Here is a 17,316-nt window from a genome sequence, read left to right as displayed (position 1 = left end):
GAGCATTTAGTGAATACATTACACATGAATCAGGTGTTGCCCCATAGATTTATGTCACCTATCCCATTATAAATAAAGTCACCTGACCTGCAGTTAGATGCTTTTAATATATTTTATCTCACTGGTTAAACACCAGCCCCTCAGATCTGCATGGCCATAAAATTTCCAGCTTCACAACTTGAAATGATCCAAGTCAGGAGCACATCATCCATTTTGTTTTTCCAAATTTCAGTCAAATAAACTAAAGCCCAACAGAAGCAAATATATCTGTTGAATGGCAGATACACTGAAATGGTCTTCATCTATATACTCAACAGCCAATTAGTCTGAGGCAAGCAGCCAGCCACTTCTCCAATAGCTGCTTCAAACAACTGGCAGATTTGCAGACTGGGCTCCTTTCCATTATTACTTCAAACGAAAAGGGGCCAAGAAAATCATTTGCAGATACACACCACACAAGTCACACCTCCAGATTTCAAGGTTATCACTAAGCAATGTGAACATTCGGGTAGCTCAGTACCCGAAATAGCTTTAGTTTCTGCAGCTTCTATTCATATACTTCCTATTGGTGAAGTGATTTCAAATGAAGTATGAAGATTCTCCATCTTCATTCTTCTTTTCCCTCCCTCTTCCTTTCTCCTCCCCACCAAACCTCGAATCTAATGGAACTCGACCATTCCTCTGTTGGCAAACTAAAAAGTTATCTACTAATGGGACATCAGTTTACAATTGCAGTTATGTAATGCCAACCATTGTTATTTTAATGTTCACACCACCAGGTCACAAAATCTTGTTAAACACAACTATTCCTCCTCTCCAGAAGAGTTTAATCAGCTGGTGCTCCTGACATCACATTCCTTCATTAAACCATCCCAAACAGTTCCTGTTTTTTTTTTTAAAAACATTGTATTGCATTTCACTTGCAACCTGAAAAAAGGAACTAGTAGCAAGCAGGCTGGAGGAAAACTAAGCATGGTTTGGGGTGGGGAAAATCCAGTTTTCCATGTAGGACCCAATGACATGGGTAGAACTAGGAATGAGGTTCTGCTGAGGGTGTTTGAACAGCTAGGGTCCAAATTTTAAAAAAATGAAAGCTCAAAAAGGTAATAATCTCTGAATTACTACCAGAGCCATGTGTAAATTGACATAGGGACAAAGATTAGATGGTTAAATGCATGGCTGAAAGTGGTGTGGGGAGCAGGGGTTTCAATTCATGGGGCACTGGCACCAGTACTGGGGGGGGGGGGGGGGGGAAGAGAAAAAAAAAGGAGTTGTTCCATTGGGACAGGCTCCACTTAAAAATCGGCTGGGACCATGTCCTGGCAAATAGAACAACTAGGCTTTAAACTATTTCTTTTTTGGGGGGAAAAAAGAGGGTTCAGATAAGGGTAAATTCATAAGTCAAAAAAGAGAAAAAAAATCAAAGCTGTATGGCAGAGTAGTAATTTGGGTAGAAACAGTGTCAGGAAGGGATAGAGTTTAACAAAACCAATAGGTCATTAGTGACTATTAGTCACATCAGGGAGAAAGTTTTAAAAAGTTAAAATTAATAGTGCTATATCTGAATGCACAAAGCATTTGTAAAATGATAGATAAATTAATGGCAAAGAAATGGGTTTGATCTAGTAGCTATTACTGAGACATGGGGCCCGATATTACCATGGTGGCGGGGGCGGCGATTGGGCACGTGAATAATGCGCCTGGTGAAATCAGTCTGCCCCACGTGCAATCGCAGGCTGATTGGATCCACTTAACTCTTGTTCCGGGTTCCCCGCTGCTAAGCTGCGCTGTGGGTGGACTGCACATGTGCAGTAAGGTCTGTCAGCTGGAGGAGCTCCATTTAAAGGGGCAGTCCTCCACTGACAGATGCTACAACAAATAGGAAAAATTACAGCATGGAGCAGCCCAGGGGGAAGGCTGCTCCCAGGTTTAATGATGCCTTACTCCAGGTATCATGGATGGGGTGAGGAGGGGGGGGGGGGGGGGGGAGGACAGAGATCTTCTCCCCCGGCAGGCAGGAAGAAGCAGCCTGCCTCTGCCACCAGGAAGGCCTGGCTTGAGATGGCAGAGGAGCCCAGGAGCCCACCTGCATACAGTGCAGGAGGTGCTGCAATGACCCAAGTAGGTCAGCCAAAGTGAGTACACTTACTCATTCCCCTACACTCCGTCTGCCACATCACCGCCCCCACCCCACATCTCCTTCTGCACTGCCACATCACCCCCCCACGCCCACTCAAACCTCATCCTCACCTTACCTGCACTTACTCACCTTACCAGTACTCATCCCGCCACTACCACTCAACCCAATCCTCATACAATCTCATGGCTCTATCTCATACTCACTCACTCTCTCATGCATCTCTTTCATGGTCAGCCTCACTCAACCTGCCACTACCTGTGCTGCAGCCACAGGGCATGCATCACATATGTACTGTAGGAAGCGCAAGGCAAACACACGAGCATAAGGGGGATGCACAAGGGTTTGTCATGGTTTTTAACTTCTATTTAATTTCTGAGCAACTCATATTACATATTATATTGGCACCACTACTGCCATGTCTTTGCAAATCTTGTCTGGTTTGTGCAATAATGCCCTCTCCTGAGGATCACCATGAAGACCCACAACTGATGTCACCCATTGTGTCACTGCAGAGTGGGTGTAGGTGTATTTGCATTTGCAGGGCTCTTTCATGCAGACGACTGAGACGTCGGCAATGTCCCCTGTGGCACCCTGGAAGGATGTGGAGAAGTTGTTGAGGGCAGTGGTGACTGACAGGTAAGATGGTGCTCGGGCCAGCCGGGAGCAGCTCGGCAAGGAGGCTGCAGATGTCCACGACTACATGTCGAGTGACTCAGCCTCCGTGTGCACTGCTGCTCAGAGAGGTCCAGGAAGCTGAGCCTCGGGTCTGTAGACCCTGTGGCGAGGGTAGTGCCCTCTGCGATGCATCTCTACGGTTGCCCTCCCTCCTGCTGTGCAGGTGGATGCGTCACAGCACTGTGTTGTGGAGCTCCACATGTCAGAGGTAGATGGCGTGGCCAGCGAGGCTGTTTGCCCTCAGATGTCATGACTGCAGCTACAGTGGCCCCCATCTGGAAGATGTACATCTGAGGGGGTCTGCAAGGTAGGTACATGTGTTTACTTTCGCTACTCTTCCTTTTTTACATACTTATAGATGTGCTCACAATTGATTTCTTGCTAGTTTACACAGTTTTCTCCCGCTATTAAATTCTTGGTCATCCTTTGATTTGTAAGTGTGCAAGTTGGTGAATTTTGTTGTTAGGAGGAGGTGGAGGCCAAACTTTGTCCAAAGTGACAGTGGCCTCCCTCCCGTCAAATGGACTTTTGCAGCTGCCACAGGCTGATGGCTGCAACATGTCCATTTGAACTGGCAGTGTTTCCCCCAGTATGGGAAACAGTCCCAGTTGTTCGTAAAATCCCAACCCTCCTAAAATATCATGTTAATCAGGTCTGTAAACAACCTGAAATACCAAAATAAATACCTTAAATGGCACCCTGCCGGCTTTAATTGCTGGTGGGAGTCCCACATGCAGGGGCTGCACACGCATATCAGCACACCAGTGGGGAACCCAGAAATGGGGCGGGTTGGAGCCAGGCTCCTGCCCCGGGAATCCCTGATTTTCGTACCCCCCCCCCCCCCCCCCCCCGCCAGGAACGCACCCGATTGTGGGTGCTAAAAATAGAGCCCATGGTTGCAGGGTGACCAAGTTATGGAACTAAATATTCCAGGGTACTTGTCTTAGGAAAGATAGGCAAATGGGGGTTAGCCCTAATAAAAGCATGAGATAAAGGCAGTCGCAAGAAAGAATCTTAGCTCAAAAATCAGGATGTAGAATCAGTGTGGGTGGAGCTAAGAAATAACATGGGGCAGAAAATACTGGTGGGAGTAGTTTATAGGTCCTGTAACAGTAGTTATATTGTTTAACATAGTATAAAATCAGGAAATTAAAAGAAAGGAGCATGTAACAAGGGTAATGCCATAACTGTGAGGGACTTTAGTCTTCATAAACCAGGCAAACCAAATTAGCAAAAGTAATTTGGAGGAGGAGTTCTTGGAAGTTAAGTGATGTAGTTAAGTCAGAAACAAGGGTCTTAAATTTAAACAAAGCCAATTACTAGGTAAGAGGGGCAAATTGACTACAGTAAATTGGGAAAGTAGATTGAATGACAGTAGATAAGCAGTGGCAAACATTTGAAGAAATAATTCATAATTCTCAAATTCCATTGAGAATAAAAACTCAATGGGAAAAATAGTCCAACCATGGCTAACAAGTTAATTAGCATCAGAATAAAAAAAGGCTTACAACGTTGCCAAAAGGAATAGCAAGCCTGAGGATTGGGAGGGTTTTACAAATCAAAGGATGACCAAGAATTTAATAGCGGGAGAAAACTGAATGAGTGTAAACTAGCAAGAAATCAATTGCGAGCACATCTATAAGTATGTAAAAAAAGGAAGAGTAGCGAAAGTAAACATGGGTCCCTTAGAGGCTGAGACAAGAGAATGTACAATGGAGAATAAGGAAATGGCAGAGATATTTAAACAAATATTTTGTATCTGTCTTCACAGTAGAAAACAAGCATAATACAAAGTGGGGAACCAAGGGGCTAATGAAGGAGGAACTTGAAGAAAAGTGACTGGAGAAATTAATGGGACTAGGCCAACAAATCCCCTGGGCCTGATGGCTTACATCCAAGTGTTTTTTTAAAAAAAATGTGGCTGCAGAGATAGTGGATGCATTAGTTTTGATCTGTCAGAATTCCCTAGATTCTAGAATGGTCCCCATTGATTGGAAGGTAGCAATTGTAACCCTTCTATTCAAGAAAGGAAGAGAAGAGGGAACTACAGGCCAGTTCACCTGACATCAGTAGTAGGGAAAAAATGCTAGAATCCATTAAGGATGTAGTAAGAGGGCACTCAATCATATGATTAGGTAGCATCACAGTTTTATAAAAAGGGAAATAGTGTTTGACAAATCTATTAGAGTTTTATGAGGATGTAAGTAACAGTAGATAAGGGGGGAAAACCAATGGATGTAGAATATTTGGATTTTCAAAAAGGCATTCGATAAGGTGCAATACAAAAAGGTTGTTACACAAGATAAGGGCTCATGGAATGGGGGGTAATGTATTAGCATGGACTGATGAATGACAGAAAACAGTAGGAATAAACAGATCATTTTCAGGCTGGCAGGTTGTAACTAGTGGGGTGCTGCAAGGATCAGTGCTTGGGCCTCAGCTAACTACAATCTATATCAACGACTTAGATGAGGGGACCAGGTCTAATGTATCCAAGTTTGCAGACGATACAAAGCTAGGTGGGAAAGTAAGCTGTGAGGAGGCGGCAAAAAAAGTAGTGGGGAAATGTGAAATTATCTACTTTGGTAGGAATAGAAAAGCAGTCTTTTTTTAAAAAAAATTCTAAGAAATGTTGACAGTCAGAGGGATTTGGGTGTCCTTGTACATGAATCACAGCAAGTTTACATGCAGGTACAACAAGCAATTAGGAAGGCAAATGGTATGTTTGCCTTTATTGCAAGGGGGTTGGACAATAAGAATAAAGGAGGTCTTGCTGCAATTAAATATAGCTCTGGTGAGACCACACCCAAAGTACTGTGTACAGTTTTGGTCTCCTTACTTGAGGAAGGATATACTTGCCTTAGAGGGGGTGCAATGAAGGTTCATTAGATTGATTCTGGGAAGAGAGGGTTGTCCTATGGGAGGAAAGATCAAGTAGCATGGGCCTATGTTCTCTGGAGTATAGAAGAATGAGAGGTGATCTCATTGAAACAAGATTCTGAGAGGCTGTTTCCCCTGGCTGTAGAGTCTAGAACTAGGGGGCATAGTGTCAGGATAAGGGGTCAGCCATTTAGGACTGAGATGAGGAGGCATTTCTTGATTCAGGGTTGTGAATCTTTGGAATTCTGTACCCCAGATGGCTGTGGGTGCTGAGTCATTGAGTATATTCAAGGCAGAGATAGATAGATTTTTGGACACTAAGGGAATCAAGGGATATGGGGAGAGGGCAGAAAAGTGGAGTTGAAGTAGATCAGCCATGATCCTATTGAATGGCAGAGCAGGCTTGAAAGGCCTACTCCTATTTCTGTTCTAAATTGGGATATGGAACTATATTAACACAAGGTGGAAATGACATCTTTTTCTACATGTCACATCAACATCAGAACTGATTACTGACAGTACCAAAGGCAGGAGCAGAATATATTCATAATGCAGCAAGATGTAAATCAGTGTAAAAAAGATTACACCTGTGATCAGATCCTAAATGCATGGACCAAAAGATGTGTTTTAAGACATTTGCTTTGATGCAGTCTCTACTCCATCACAAATCCAGAGTGAAAATTGTCCTTTTAACCTGAACTTGTGAACTCTTAACTACAGACTTCATGCTTACTAAGCATCATTTGCCCTGAATTTGATAAGGCAGCATTTAAGAGTTCCTTCAACTTACAAAAAGCTATTGCCAATATGTGCCCCATTGAACCAGCAAGGTGGCATATGGAAATTCTCCAAAAGACAGTCTGCAAGGGTGTAGGCAATTTGCAAAAATATATTTTGACAACCAACTAAAACTACAAGAGGAAAGATTTACTTGAAGCATCAGTTTTCAAAAATTGACTGTTAAAGCATGAGGTTTACAAGGCTGTAGAAGTGTTTCACAATTACAATGTAGTAAATTTAATGGGAGGGAGAACAAATGCATCATGCCATAGCATAGGAGGCATTTGTTAATGCTACAATGATGTGACAGAGACCAGGAACCCAACATCAGTGCAAGACTTGATTTAGGGAGTGGAAAAGATTCATCACCAGGGTGGCTTTGAAGACCTCCTGCTAATCTGTTTAATAGTACAGCAGACAGGTCAACAACCTGCTGTCCTGGTTTCAGCTGAGTCAAATACAAAAAAGGAGCTTCTAAAAAAAATGTAATGAATTCTGACCACTTACCAAAACAGGACTTCCTGCCCCAATCTTACCGACCATTGCAGATTATAGAGCTATTATCTTCTAAACACTGGGCAGTAATTTAACAGTGGACAAGCTTTCCAGCCCAGCAACATTGAGAATTATTCAGAGCTGCTTATATGCAGGATATTAAAGCCTGTTAGGAGGCTTAATCATTAGATGTCTTCAAGAATATACATATCCAAAGGTAAATAGCATGTGGCATTACCCACAGACAGTTAATGTACATTAAAAAATGTGTCAGCTGAAATGTAAAGATTTAAGCTATTCAGAGCATCAGTTTATGTACATGGTTGGGGCGGGGCAGTGGTGAAGAAAAAGCAAACGGCATTCGAAAGAAGAATCAAGATCAAAAGAGATCAGATGAAGCTTGAACCTCCTTCACTTTCAACTCACTCACAGGATTATTATTTCTATAAATGTCTATTTGTCCATTTTTTGGAAGTGCCATTGAAAAAAGTCTTTATTACAAGTAATAAATTGGACAATGAGATGGTCAAAAGGGCACCAAGTGATTTTTTTCCCTCCCAGTCTACTGCTTGATTATTGGTCAGTGATTACATGACTAGTTCCTCTGACCAGTGATCATAACCAATGTTGGTATTAATTGGCTGCTAGTAAGCACATGACTAATCCCAGAACTACCCTGATCAGGCACTGGAGCCTTTTGGCAAAGGCAGGGATTCAGCAGGTTTCAACTTGTGCAGATAAGGCTCATCTCCGGGTAACCGTGACTTTTGATTAACTTATTTTAGAATTCTGCAATTGGGCCATTGAACAGTATATGTATACTGGTCTGTATATAGTAGCTGCTGTCAGTCTCCAGTAACTGAATAACCATAACAAGGCATTACAACATAATGACAAGAGTAAAAAATGAGTTTTGCTTAAAAAGGGGACACCAATTTCACCCCCCCCCAACCAATGGCACTTCAACACAAACTGAAGGAAACACAGCTGTTTATACAATACTACAGGAATAGATCCCTGGGGAAGGAAGAGTAGTAATTGATATTTAATCACCAAGCTTTATTCTAAGAGTTTCAGATACCTTTGCATTCTTAATGACAAAAGTAGCTCTTAAAAAGGGTAGAATACAAACTGGGAAGTTCATGTTTCTTCCCATTATAATAGATATTTATTATAATTAGATTCCTGAGCCCAAAAGCCGAGATATCTCACCAATAAAAGTGGCTGTTATAGTGGTTCTTCTAGTTAACAGCACATACTGGATACTCAAGGCCCATGGAGTAATCAAAAAGGTAGAATACACCAAGTGTATAGAACATGTGTTGGCTTTATAAAAGATTGCAGATGCTTCAGGGGAAAATCCCCATGCATTGCTTTCAATCTTCAAAAGGCTTTTGACTAACCCTTTCATAATGATACTGGAAGCTATAGATTTTATCCTGAACATACACAAATCTTTGCAGCTGGAGTATAATAGTATAGGAGATGCACTCATCTCAGTCAAGAGAAGTCCTCATTCTCCTTTCCTCAAATGACATGGATGGCACCTGGGACAAATTTGCAGCATGGAATTTGAACTTCCAAAAAAAAAAAAACTTAATTGGCACGACACTAAGTGTCTGGTGTAGATGCATCCATGACACTAGAGTTCATTATACAGCTGTTAACTTGTTACATGTTCATAAGCCTCAAGAAGCCAAGAACTACTAAAGTCCCACAGATCCAACTGGTGGAACCACAGTTCGATAGGTATGTGTCCATGCTGTAGTCAAGAGGATGGTGGCAATGTATTCATATTTTATGTGAACTGTGCTGCTAATCATAACACTTAAGAGCAGCTCATAGTATCTACTGTCAACTTGACTCCACATTAGTCAGTTATTTACAGACTAGTGAATACTTCAGGAGCAAGGAGAGGTGGGGGGGTGCAAAGAAGAGCTAAGCAGGGTATATGGTAGTATGCCTAAAATGTAGTTCAGGAGCAAGTTTACTTTGTGGTACACTACTCAAGCCAGGCAGGTTTGCAGCACTCCATGGCATTGTTGATTTACTAGCTAGGTCACCAATGGAATCTGGAGGGGGTACACCAATTATTGTTCTGTCTGTGCTGAAGAGTGTAAGGTGAAGTGAGAAAAAACAGGCATATGACAGATGCCAGGAGTCAGTACTAGATCACTGCCTTTCTAGATATATATTGATGACTTGGGTGTCCAGGGCATAATTTCAAAATTTGCAGAAGGCAAAACTTAAGGGTAATGAGTGAGGAGAATAGTGATAGACTTCAAGAGGATACAGACAGGCTGGTGGAATGGGCAGACAAAATTTAACACAGAAAAATGCAAAATTATCATTTTAGTAGGAAGAATGAGGAGAGGCAATATAAACTAGAGGGCACAACTGTAAAAGGAGTACAGGAACAGAGATCTGGGGGTGTATGTGTACAAATCATTTAAGGTGGCAGGGCAGGTTGATAAAGCAGTTTAAAAAAAACAGGATCCTGGGCTTTATAAATAGAGGCAAAGAGTACAAAAGAAAGGAAGTCATGATGAACCTTTATAGAACACTGGTTCAGCCACAACTGGAGTATTGTATCCAGTTCTGGGCACTGCACTTCAGGAAAGATGTGAAGGCCATAGAAAGGATGCAGAAGAGATTTACTAGAATGATTCCAGGTATGAGGGACTTCAGTTACATGGATAGACTGGAAAAGCTAGGGTTGTACTCCTTACAGCAGAGAAGGTTAAGAGGAGATTTGATAGAAGTGTTCAAAATCATGAAGGGTCTAGATACAGTGGACAGAGAGAAACTGTTTCCATTGACAGAAGGGTCAAGAACCAGAAGAAATAGATTTAAGGTGATTGGCAAGAGATCCAAAAAAGGTGACATAAGGAAAAACATTTTTTTAAAAACCTAAACAGCAAGTGGTTAGTATCTAGAATGCACTGCCCAGGGGAGTCAGATTCAATCATTGCCTTCAAAAAGGGAACTGGATAAGTACTTGAAAGAAAAAAAAATGGATAGGGCAGGAGTGGGATTAGCTGGATTGCTCTTGCATAGACTCAATGGGCCAAATGGCCTCCTTCCATGCTGTAACCTTTAGTGATTTTATGTACTGTTCTAGCTGGTTAAAGACTAGTACCCTTGCACACAATGGAGAGATCCCAAACTTTAGTTTGGCCAACTGCACCTAATCTCATTGGACTGCAAGAGTGTACGTGCACTCTTACCAGGCAATAGAAATTCTGCATGTATAGATTGCTCTGTACATTACCTCAGATTCTTAGGTTTCTACACAAAACATCCAGCTGGTCAAAACAAAAATCACAGGCAGGTAGTAGCACCAATATTAGAGGTTCCTGAGTAATGCCATAGATCAATCATTCCCAATAAAAACTTAGGTCACTCAGGTTTTCAATCCTACTGCGATAAGGCAACTTTCCAGGTCACACCCTCCAGCTAATGTTTAACAAAAACTTGGTTCATTCATGTTGCTCAATAAGGGAATAAAAGCCAGTTCCGGAAGGAATAGCAGCAAGTGAACAGACTAAAGTTCAACAGCTCGCCTGTTGAATTGAAGTGAATCAGTTGCCACCAAGCCAGATTAGAAAAGGTTTATTTCCCCGCTAAGATTAATGCCTCGCAAAACATCAATCTACACAAACTGTACATAATGTGCGAGATGTCCTCTACTTATTTCATATTATAGTGGCTTCAGAACTCAAGGGCAGATTCGCAGAGAGTCCGAGGTCGCAAAATAGAATCCGGATCTTGGAAGAAAAAAAGCGACCCGACAACCTTCAGGATTTAGAAACGTCAATCTGGCAGCACCTTAAAGTTACCACACCCTACTCAGGGGAATGGCTGCAGACCAGAGAACTTCAGAGTGAACCAGATTATTCCGGATTCGGAGAAACTATATTTATATGAAAAAAAACAGTTGTTTAAACTTACTACCCACTGTTGACAAGTCCTGGATTCAAATAAAATATTCCCTTTGAAATAGTTCAGCTCTGAAAACAAGATTACTTATGACCCCAAAAGTGAACAATTTACACCTTCAGGAGTGGGATAAGAGAAACAATTGAAGGGCAGACATACAACTTGGGCAGCTTGTCATTTCAATTAGGGAAACATTTACAAATGGAACATGCAGCGAACCCATGTAATGTTCCTGAGACTGTGTCCAGTAAAATAAATAATTTTTAAAAAAATAAATAAAATAAATAATATAGGAGGAGGAGACATATAGGAAGCGCGGAGAAAGTGACAAGTTCACTGACCCAGTTTTAAATTCTCATTTATAAACTCTCTGGTTTGGAGAAGTTTAAACTCGATTGCCATAGTTAACAAGTATGACCATTTGAGGAATAAGTTCACAAAAGTTGAAGGTTAGTTCCTAAAGAATCAAAAAAAAAAGTTTATAAAAAGGAGACGCACCTTGCCCCAACAAGGCGACCCACCACCAACTCTCGGTTTAAAAACAAAAAGTTGCAGACAAACTTCGGCCGATATTTAACCCTTTGAGAGATATTCGAAGAAACGCAAACTGATTAACTGCGGGTGGAAGGGACTCACCGATAGACACGAGTCTGATATTCTCCTTGTCGAGGAACTCGAGCGCCACCGACACGTTCTCCAGCTGCATTTGCCTGAAGGTGGGTCTCTGGTGATACTTGCGGTACATTTTCTTCTGGCTCAGCACCTCGAGCAGGGCGATGAGCCGCAGCCCGTCCGCCAGGTCGGTCTGCAGGTTGTGGACCCGCTTGTTCACGCATTTCAGGTGCTCGTTACACCACCGGGTGAAAGTGTTCTGCTGAATCTTTTTCCACGGCGCGTCCTCGGCCAGATCCTTCTCGGTCACCGGCATCTCGGCGTCTTTGTCCCCGTGTTGCTGCTGCTGCTCCGACTCCCTCCTCTGCACATGCGTACTCATGCTGACACCTCCTCTTTTTAATCTCTCACCACTTCCGGGATCAATGGATGTGAATTTCACTGCCGACAGGTTGCTTTGCGAAGAGACTGTTTGGGGAAATTGAGAGCACGTGTTAACGAATGACTGTTTGGATTTTAACTGTGCAAAGAATGCGAACCAGCATATGTGTGTGTGCAGTATAAACAAAATTACACTTTCCTGCTGTTATTATAAGTGCGATCTATTTCCTGGCAAAGTAAAGAATTTGTTGCCAAGATCATTTTCTGGCCAATCTGAACTATTGCTATCGGTAGAGTTCACCAAGGTGACGTCTTTCGTCCACAGATAAGTTTATTTTATTGTTACACTGAATGGCTGCACAAACTATCCCAGCCATCTGGGACACAGCAAATAAAGTAACTGGTATCACACAATCATTTGGTTTTACAGAGATTGGGTTGTTGCGTGTTGTTATGGTTTTCTCTTAAACCCTTTTGAAATACACAATGACATTTATACCAATGTTTAAAAGCTGCATTTATAAAAAGCGTCTCGCGAGGGAGACGAGTATTAGAAAAGTGACTTTCCACCCCAGACCCGGGGCTTCACCATTGAGGATCACATCGCAATTCTTGAGTGACTCTGTTTCGTCACTTGTGTGGATGTCCCTCCACAGTGAAATGTAATCGGAATTTATGGTGGGCATGTCAACTATTTTCTTTTTCTTCTTATCACAGTGACAACTCGTTCTTAACTGCAATTTCACAGACCCTGCAGCCTCGCTGGTACCTCGCCCAAGCGACCATTCTTGGACAGTAAGTACTGCTCGGCTGTTTGGGTCATCATAACCAAGCTCAATTCTGCCCTCACCACTTCCAGCGGGTGTCACTGGATGGTGATCAGGAGTGGGAATAACTGCTGATTCCCCCACCCACGTTTCCAGCCTGCAGACACTAAACCAGTTGTAGTGCGCTTGCCACATCTTTGACTGAGAATGTTAACTCAGAGCAAAATAGGAATCAAATCTGGGATATATGGATCAGTACGACACACATCGATAGGATCCACAGTCATCAGGGAGCATTTTACTTTCATCATAAATTACAAATTCCTTTTAAAAAAAACTTATTAATTGTATGGAAAAAGGACAGAGGAATGGGACTACATGGATTGCTCTTTCAGAGAGCTGGCACATGCACAATGCGCCATAAAACCTGCTTCTGTACTGTAAAACTCTACGACTAACTTACTTTTTAGTATTTCAGGAACTGGCACTGGTGGAGGTCAGAGAACTACTTAATTGATGTCACTGAAATGGTGTTAAGGCTGTTTCCAGTGGGGGTTCCGCAGGGCTCAGTACTAGGTCCCTTGCTTTTTGTGGTATATTGTAAACAATTTTACAACACCAAGTTATAGTCCAACAAATTTATTTTAAATTCCACAAGCTTTCGGAGGCTTCCTCCTTCGTCAGGTGAACGGTCCACACTTGAAGTGCAGTAACCTTATGGAAGTTTAATTTGGCTCATAACTGATATATCAAACAAATACTTTTGAAACTTCTGTTTCAATGGAAATTTGAATAATGCATACAAGTTCTAAAAATAACTTAGTATGTTAAAAATAGTGAGGCAGAGTTTCCACTCGTTTACGTCAGTAATATCAGCCCAATCCAGGTGGAATTGGCCGAACCAGTGCAAAAGAAAGGGGAATTTTAAGCGTAAGTGAGTTACGCCCAAAACCACTTGCCTTTGTGTTTTCTGCCATCTGGTTTAATATTCAACTCACCCAGATCAGACTCTGTCCACAAAACTGGCCACAACCCCAGGTTGACATTGTGAGATTCCACTGATTGTGCTGGTTAGGGAAGGCTCTTGAAATTGCACTCATTTTCTTAGGCACTAGTAGACATGTTTTCTTCATATCAAAAAATATTTAATTTACTAAGAAACTGACTAATATACACCAATTAAAGTAGTAAATGGTTCAATATAGTTTTTTAAAAGTCATTTTCAGTGATTTCAAATCAGGTTACTCACAGGTGGAGGACAGGACACCCTTATTAAAAATGCTTATTTTTGGTGATAATCCCATTTTCATCTGCATTAATAAGACTGCACCAGATTACCACTCTTAATATACATTAAGGAATACTTTTTAATGGAAAGAAAATAAAAGAAACGATTATGTTCCATTACACTGGTTCAAGGAAAATTTTACGTTTGTGATTATGCAAGCGATATGTATCGGAAACTTGAACTGTAACCTAAATAGTGCGATTTCGAGCGCAATTTCCCGATTGCTCCCAAAACGGAAACTCCACCCCATTACCAGTAAATACTGTGAAGATACCACTTAATTCAATGTCAAAATGTTATTACTCATGATATGGAATACCTGTAAAATGTTTGTGGTTGGATGGTTCTATAAATTGATTAGCATTTGGTATCATTCTTTCTCCCCACCACCCCCCCCCCCAAAAAAAAAAGTGTATTTGTAAGCACATGTATAGGCATTTGATATTTTTCAGGGAACTGAATAAAAGATTCACAGGATATCTCCCTCACTGCAATTACCCTCCTTTTATAGGCCGAGCAATTATAGGCCGGTCAGTCTTACCTCGGTGATGGGCAAACTATTAGAATCAATACTGTGAGATAGGATAAAATGTCACTTGGAAAGGCATGGTTTAATCAGGGATAGTCAGCATGGATTTGTTCAGGGAAGATCATGCCTTACAAATCTGATTAAATTCTTTGAGGAAGTAACAAGGAGGATTGATGAGGGTAGTGCAGTGGATGTTGTAGACATGGATTTTAGTAAGGCATTTGACAAGGTCCCACATGGCAGACTGGTCAGAAAGGTAAAAGCCCATGGGATACAGGGAAATGTAGTGAATTGGATCCAAAATTGGCTCAGTAACAGGAAACAAAGGGTAAAAGTCGATGGATGTCTTTGCAAATGGAAATCCATTTCCAGTGGTGTGACACAGGGCTCAGTATTGGGTCCCTTGCTGTTTGTGGTATATATTAATGATTTAGACTTGAATATAGGGGGCACGATTGGCAAATTTGCAGACGACACAAAAATTGGCCGTGTAGTTGATAGTGAAGAGGATAGCTGTAGACTCCAAGAAGATATCAATGGGTTGGTGGAGTGGGCGGAAAAGTGGCAAATGGAGTTCAACCTCGAGAAGTGTGAGGTAATGCACTTAGGGAGGGCAAACAGTAAAAGGGAATACGCAGTAAATGGAAATATATTGAGAGGGGTAGAGGAAGTGAGAGACCTTGGCGTGCATGGCACAGGTCCCTGAAGGTGGCAGTACAGGTAGATAAGGTTGTGAAGAAGGCATACGGAATGCTCTCCGTTATTAGCCGAGGTATAGAATACAAATGCAGGGATGTAATGGTGGAACTGTATAAAACACTGGTAAGGCCACAGCTGGAGTATTGTGCGCAGTTCTGGTCACCACATTACAGGAAGGACGTAATTCCTCTGGAGACAGCGCAGAGAAGATTTACAAGAATGTTGCCAGGGCTTGAAAATTGCAGCTACGAGGAGAGATTGGATGGGCTGGGGTTGTTTTCCTTGGAGCAGAGGAGGCTAAGGGGTGACTTGATTGAGGTGTACAAAATTATGAAGGGCCCAGATAGAGTAGACAGGAAGTACCTGTTTCCCCTAGCGGAGAGTTCAAGAACTAGAGGACATAGGTTTAAGCTGATTGGCAGAAGGATTAGAGGGGACATGAGGAAAAACTTTTTTACCCGAGGGTGGTGGGTGTATGGAATTCGCTGCCCGAATTGGTGGTAGAGGTAGGGACCCTCAACTCTTTTAAAAAGTACCAGGACCTGCACCTAAAGTGCTGTAAGCTGCAGGGCTACGGACCGGGTGCTGGAAGGTGGGATTAGAAGGGGCACCTGGTTGTTCTTCGAGCCGGCACGGACACGATGGGCTGAATGGCCCCCTCTGTGCTGTATCTTTTCTATGGTCCTATGGTTCTATCTCATCTCAAATGTACGTATTATTTGAGCTTACAAAGGTGTAATAATTTAAACAGAATATTGTCTTACTATTGTGCCCATTGAGCTGAGATGCTGTTAAATGATAAACATGAACCCAAATTTTAACCCAACCTGCCCAGCAGGAACGGGGCAGGTGAGCAATTAAAATAGCGAAAATTGACTTAGCGTCCCGTTCCCGCCTGAAACCTGCTGACCACCATTTTAAACTCAGGAGCTGACTCTGGTGGCAAACGCACTTGCCAGAAATAGGTGGGTGCCTTATTACTAACTGCAAATCAGGGTCCTATGATGCAATTAGGATCACAAGACAATTCTAACAGGATGGGTCAGAAGTTTCACCTAGTGGTAACCTTCTAAGTAAAACCTTGCGAGATTGGCTTCACAAACTGACTGACATGACTGGAAGTTGTACTTAAAGGGGCACTCACCTGCAGGCACTCAGATCAGGAGGATCTGTGTGCTATTGTAATTAGTTGATTTCCAAGGCAGTTCTGAATTTGGAGTTTGCTTCTTTCTGATCTCCCCCCCCTTACGTATCCTGATTAAGCACTCACTGCTTATCATGGATGCTATTTTTGTTTCATTTCTCTGGATGGAGCAGCCTCAACAACCAGAACAAGCAGCAGGTGGGCCTGTGAGAACACAGCAGGTGAGGGGAGCTGCTCGTAGGCGGCCTTACCGAGTCCACAGGGCCTATAGGCCAAGAGTCAGTTTCTTGGCGATCTCTGAGCAGCAGCGCACAAGGAGACTGCGCTTTACCAGGCAGGCTGTTACTATTCTATGCAGCCTCCTGCAGCAGGACCTGCTGCTTGTTGGAGCGGGGGGCCATGCTTTGCCAGTGGCTGTCAAAGTTACCAAAATCCTTAACTTTTTTGCCTCAGGCTCCTTCCAGGCTACTAGAGGGACCATCACCCGTATCTCCCAGTCTGCAGTTCACAGCTGTATCAAGCGGGTCACCAATGCCCTTCTTGCCAGAGCAAATCAGTTCATTACCTTTACGATGGATGCCAACAGCCAGAATGAGAGCGTGCTGGGATTTGCTGCAGTGTCTGGATTCCCTCATATCCAGAGCATAATAGACTGCACTCATGTATCTATAAGGGCACCAAAAGATGAGCCAGGAGCTTTTGTGAACAGGAAGGGCTTCCACCGCAAGTGAACAGCTCAGGTACAATCAAAGCCATGGGACCACCAGAAACATCATAGTGCACACCATTGGCATTTTGAAGCAAAGATTCAGGGACCTTGATTGGTCTGCAATATGGCCCAGACAAATTGCGTGCCTCTTAGAATCACAGAATGGTTACGGCACAGAAGGAGACCATTCAGCCCATCGAGCCCGTGCCGGCTCTCTGCAAGAGCAATCCAGCTAGTCCCACTTCCCCGCCCTTTCCCCGTAGCCCTGCAAATTTTTT

At 42.6% G+C, this 17,316-nt stretch overlaps 1 protein-coding gene across 4 annotated transcripts in view; it reads right to left on the bottom strand.

Annotated features, from left to right (window-relative positions):
• The window catches only part of flnbl (filamin B, like), a 153,758-nt gene that overhangs the window by 109,196 nt on the left and 27,246 nt on the right, over positions 1–17,316 (bottom strand). For all 4 annotated transcript variants that reach the window (XM_067998799.1, XM_067998800.1, XM_067998801.1 and 1 more), the window contains exon 2: positions 11,546–11,989. In XM_067998799.1, coding sequence (XP_067854900.1) covers positions 11,546–11,903 — 358 coding nt within the window. In that variant the 5' untranslated portion in view covers positions 11,904–11,989. The remainder of the gene's footprint in view (positions 1–11,545; positions 11,990–17,316) is intronic.

The sequence above is a fragment of the Heptranchias perlo genome, chromosome 17 (genome assembly GCF_035084215.1).
Source record: "Heptranchias perlo isolate sHepPer1 chromosome 17, sHepPer1.hap1, whole genome shotgun sequence".
Taxonomy (NCBI): Eukaryota; Metazoa; Chordata; class Chondrichthyes; order Hexanchiformes; family Hexanchidae; genus Heptranchias; species Heptranchias perlo.
Note: the sequence above shows the minus strand (reverse complement) of the source record. Positions and strands in the feature narration are given on the sequence as shown.